We start from the raw sequence: 447 nt of genomic DNA on the forward strand, positions 1-447 counted from the left end.
AGGGCCCGGCTCCGCCGCTCCCGCCCGCCCCAGGCGGCCCCTCACCATGGCGCGAAGAACTCCACGAGCACCAGCCCCGGGCGCTCGGCCAGGCCGCTCTCGAAGTCGGCATCGCTGAGCTCCACCACGTCGGAGGCGCGGACGGCGAGAGCGAGAAGCGGGAGCAGCAGCAACGGAGGCGCGGACATGGCGGGCGGCGCGGGGCTCCCTCCTCGGCGGCGGCGGCAGCTGAAGAGGCGCCGGGGGCCGCAGGCCGGAAGTCCCGCCTCCCCAGCCGGATCTGCCGTGTGGCAGCTCTCCGTTGGGCGCCGTGACGCGCGTCACGCCAGCCGCGGCCAATTGCCTGCCGACAGGCGTGGGCGGGGCCAGCTGCGGCGACCCCGCCCCTCCCGTCCCCGGCCGTCGCCGTCAGCACAGCGCAGAGCAGAGCAGAGCAGAGCGGTGGGG

General features: G+C 76.7%; 2 protein-coding genes across 2 annotated transcripts in view; one reads left to right on the forward strand and one right to left on the reverse strand.

Moving 5' to 3' along the window:
• Positions 1-258, reverse strand: part of PDIA3 (protein disulfide isomerase family A, member 3) — an 8,754-nt gene extending 8,496 nt beyond the window's left edge. The window contains exon 1 of the mRNA XM_010572206.1: positions 46-258. Within this exon, the coding sequence (XP_010570508.1) occupies positions 46-188 (143 nt within the window). The 5' untranslated portion in view covers positions 189-258. The remainder of the gene's footprint in view (positions 1-45) is intronic.
• Positions 187-447, forward strand: part of STRC (stereocilin) — a 13,540-nt gene continuing 13,279 nt past the window's right edge. The window contains exon 1 of the mRNA XM_010572335.1: positions 187-353. Within this exon, the coding sequence (XP_010570637.1) occupies positions 187-353 (167 nt within the window). The remainder of the gene's footprint in view (positions 354-447) is intronic.

This window comes from Haliaeetus leucocephalus, unplaced genomic scaffold, assembly GCF_000737465.1.
Source record: "Haliaeetus leucocephalus isolate CR32 unplaced genomic scaffold, Haliaeetus_leucocephalus-4.0 Scaffold339, whole genome shotgun sequence".
Lineage (NCBI taxonomy): Eukaryota > Metazoa > Chordata > Aves > Accipitriformes > Accipitridae > Haliaeetus > Haliaeetus leucocephalus.